The sequence below is a fragment of the Asparagus officinalis genome, chromosome 5 (assembly GCF_001876935.1).
Source record: "Asparagus officinalis chromosome 5, Aspof.V1, whole genome shotgun sequence".
Classification (NCBI taxonomy): Eukaryota; Viridiplantae; Streptophyta; class Magnoliopsida; order Asparagales; family Asparagaceae; genus Asparagus; species Asparagus officinalis.
The window spans coordinates 118,572,376-118,576,189 of record NC_033798.1 but is presented as its reverse complement, the minus strand read 5'-3'; the positions used below and the strand labels follow the sequence as shown (position 1 = coordinate 118,576,189).

Below are 3,814 nucleotides of genomic sequence, written 5' to 3'. Positions count from 1 at the left end.
CGGTGATTTTGCTTAGTCAAAATCACCGCTGTTGCAATCACTTCCTTCGTGAAGCGAGAGCATTGATCATCCAACTTCTGCTAATCGGATCTGATCCGTAGGCGGTCCACGGATAAACCCCGGTACCGGCAACAATCCCGCACAAGCAATAGACGATAAACTTCTATTGCGTGTAGTTTGAGAGAAAATTGTAACTTTTGATTTAAAAGTCTTATAAAAAGACTATTTTTCTGAGTTTATTATAAGTGTTTGAAGCTGTAATGAACTCATCAAAGAAATTAATTTTCCACCCAAACAGAGGGTAACTCCCAAAAAATTAGAGGTTACCGAAAACTAGGTTTGGAAAAACTCAAAAGTTTTCAGGGACATGCAATGTAATGTTTTCAAACTTTTGTGTGCTATCTCAATATGTACCAAACTTCCTAGGAAATTTTGAAATTTACCCTCTTTTATACTAATTATAAATACATATTATATTGATCTACATAAAATCTCGATGGATGATTACTTGCAGTGACAGGGTTAGCGTGTGTGATATATACTATAAAACTAATATAAATGATTAATTGAAATGGCATGATTTATATTTTGAATGAATCGTAATTCTCTATAGTTATCTACTAAACAATGGATGGGTGGAAATAGTTACTGTTTTTTTAATAATTCAAATCCATCAAAATAGTGTATGGTTCAAGGAAAGTTGTTGGCAATTATTAACTTCGCTCACTTGGATAAGAAAGGGTCCGCCCCTGAGTCATAGCAGACTCATAAGCTGAGCTTGCAATTAGGAGCAGCTTGATAGAGGATACGGACTCTTCTTTAATTTTCTATATAAAATATTTAACTTTGTCGTATCCGTCATTTTGTGTCTCTAGGCAAATTGTCGTCCGTTTCCAAATTAATTGATAATTCCGACATCGCTTTCCCAAGCTTCGTGAGATGAGATGCCTACCGCCATCGGATTACAAAATGGATTTGTTTGGTTCCAAACCAGGTTATGGATTAGGCTCTCAGCAGCAATCGTTGGGTATGAGCCCCTAATATCGGCCACGAGTGAATTGGGTGAGTTATGCGAATCATTTTATCAATAAAAAAAGGGAAAATTTGCAAAATAGACCATTTTTACAAAATAATTAGCGAAATAGACCGTTTTTGAAAGTAATTAGCAAAATAGACCGTTTTTTGGGAAAAGAGGTCGATTTTGAAAAATGGTTCAGAAAACATACGGGACTACTAGTCCCGTATGTTTAATGTTAACTAATTTTGTGTTAACAAAACGTACGGGACTAGTAGTCCCGTACGTTTTGAGAGTAGCCCATATCGACCCTCAGCGAGATCTCCACCAGCGACGGCGGGAAACCAGCCGGGAAACCGCCGGTGAGCAGGTTTATCGCTGGCGTCGAAGTAGTTGAGGGAGACCAGCGAGTGGTCGGGGATTTCGACGGTGAGGTTGTTGCGCCACGTGGAGCTCGGGACCGCTGCGAGGGACCTCGAGGTCGAGGGCGATCTCGGCGACGCGGGAAAGAAGTTGTCCCGGCGCCTGCGGCGGCGGAGGCGGGGACACTGGCAGACGGAGGCCGAAGGTAAGAGGGAGGAGGAGAGGAGTCGCGGGGTCGGCGAGGAGAAGCGCCAGGAGGATAGGCAAGGGAGCCGTTGGAGAATGAGAAGGCCCGGGAGATTACACGGGAGAGGAGGAGGGATTCGAGGGCTTCGACGTCGGAGGGGAACGTTTTGGGGGCTGAGAGGGGGAGGAGGAGGAGGAGGAGGAGAGAGAGGGACGCCAACGCCATGGATTTTTTTCAGTGGGAGCGAGCGAGCGAGAGTGCTCTGGGGATGGTCACATGATGATGGGGATGGGGGAAAATGATATACAAAAAAAAAAGTTTAGTATTTGCCACTTAAAACGTACGGGACTACTAGTCCCGTACGTTTTGTTAACACAAAATTAGTTAACTTTAAACATACGGGACTAGTAGTCCCGTATGTTTCCTGAACCATTTTTCAAAATCGACCTCTTTTCCCAAAAAACGGTCTATTTTGCTAATTACTTTCAAAAACGGTCTATTTCGCTAATTATTTTGTAAAAACGGTCTATTTTGCAAATTTTCCCATAAAAAAATGGTATAGATGTAGCATGTTGACGTTTCTTATTCAATCCACATGCACATTACATTTGGTTTCCGTAACCATCTACCATTTTGATCATTAACATATTTAAATCATAACTGATAGTCTGGATATCTATCACGTCAAGAACACAACAAACAGAATCGTAATGTTACTCTATAAAATTTGACACATTTAAATCATAACTGATAGACTGGATATCTATCACGTCAAGAACACACCAAACAGAATCGTAACGTCACTCTATAAAATTTGACACGTGTAGTATTCTATCTTCTTTTTGTTAATTTTCTCTGAAGCGCGGGATTCTTTTCTCGCAGGACTGATTTAATCAGGTTTGATGTGTGGGCCAAGACGGCTAGTTTCGTGAGATCGATAAACCCATCCGAGCACATCGTGAACTTAGACGGGGCCTTGTGCCCACTAGATTATTAAAAATATGAGTGCTGCTACGGGGACCCAAAATATGGGACCAAGGGAGGGGACATGTGAGGTGTCCCCTCCCTATTGCATAATGAGTTGGCATGAGTTGGCATGGCCAACTCATTATGCAATAAGGAAGGGACACCTCACATGTCCCTTCCATTGGTCCCATATTTTGGGTCCTTAAATCATTTTCCTAAAAATATCTATCAGTTCCAAGTAAAATAAAGATAGAAGTCGTTAATAATTAATTATAACCAAGAAATCACTTCTTCTTTCATCGGTGTACGTCTAGAGTACCAAGGGGTAGTCCTGTGACACACAGCAGTAATATCGGTGAAAGGAATTCTCAAACAAAAAGAACACGTTGGCAACTAAACCTTCTTACTTCCCTTGTTATAGCTAATCTCATACTTACAACAGGAATGGCCACTCTATGCTAATTACAATACTACATCTCCGCCAACACAAATCCAAGTTCCCAACACAATCATTCACATAAACCCATACCAAAATTGCAAGAAGACATATACTACTTCTCTTACTCCCACCAACCTCACATGACCTTCACAGCTGTGCAACGCAGATCAAACGTCAGCATCGAAGCCCTCGGCCTCGACGCTGGAGACCCCGACGCCGACCTCTCCAAAACCATCGCCGTCGTCGAAGCGCCCGGCGTGACCCTCTCGCACGTGCCGAGCCATTTGGAGAGCATGTACTTGTGCTTCCTCCACGGTGCCATGTGCATCTTATTATCCTTCATGCACTTCTTCGCTGCCCCGCACACTATTTTGATCACGTGACGGAGTCCCTCGGACTTGCCGACGAAGATCTCGGGGAGTTTGCGGACGAGGGTGTTGTACTCGGCGTTCGCTCGAGCCATCTCGAACTCTGCTCTGAAGTTGGGCTCGACCACGACCCGGATTGGGTCCTTTTTTGGGTTCTTTGATTCTACGACTACGTCCGCGAAATAGTGTTCGCCTGAAAAAGAGAATCAAAATGGAGATAGGATTAGATTTTCGAAGAATAATTTATGAGGAAAGCGTGGATTTATTATTATTATTATTAGGCCTCAGGTCATGATCATCAGATTTGACATTTTTTTAAAAAATATATCCTGCCAGTGCGAAGTTAACGTTTGTGATTCTGCAAGCCAGAGAAAAATCATTACTTCAAGTTTATTGATTAAAATAATTCCTTTTTTAATTAAAAAGTACACATCCAGAAAAAATTAAGTTTACAAAATAACCCTAAATGTTTAAAC

General features: G+C 42.1%; 1 protein-coding gene across 1 annotated transcript in view; it reads right to left on the bottom strand.

Annotated features, from left to right (window-relative positions):
• Nucleotides 2,918-3,814, bottom strand: part of LOC109840910 — a 2,793-nt gene continuing 1,896 nt past the window's right edge. The window contains exon 3 of the mRNA XM_020409739.1: nucleotides 2,918-3,531. Within this exon, the coding sequence (XP_020265328.1) occupies nucleotides 3,107-3,531 (425 nt within the window). The 3' untranslated portion in view covers nucleotides 2,918-3,106. The remainder of the gene's footprint in view (nucleotides 3,532-3,814) is intronic.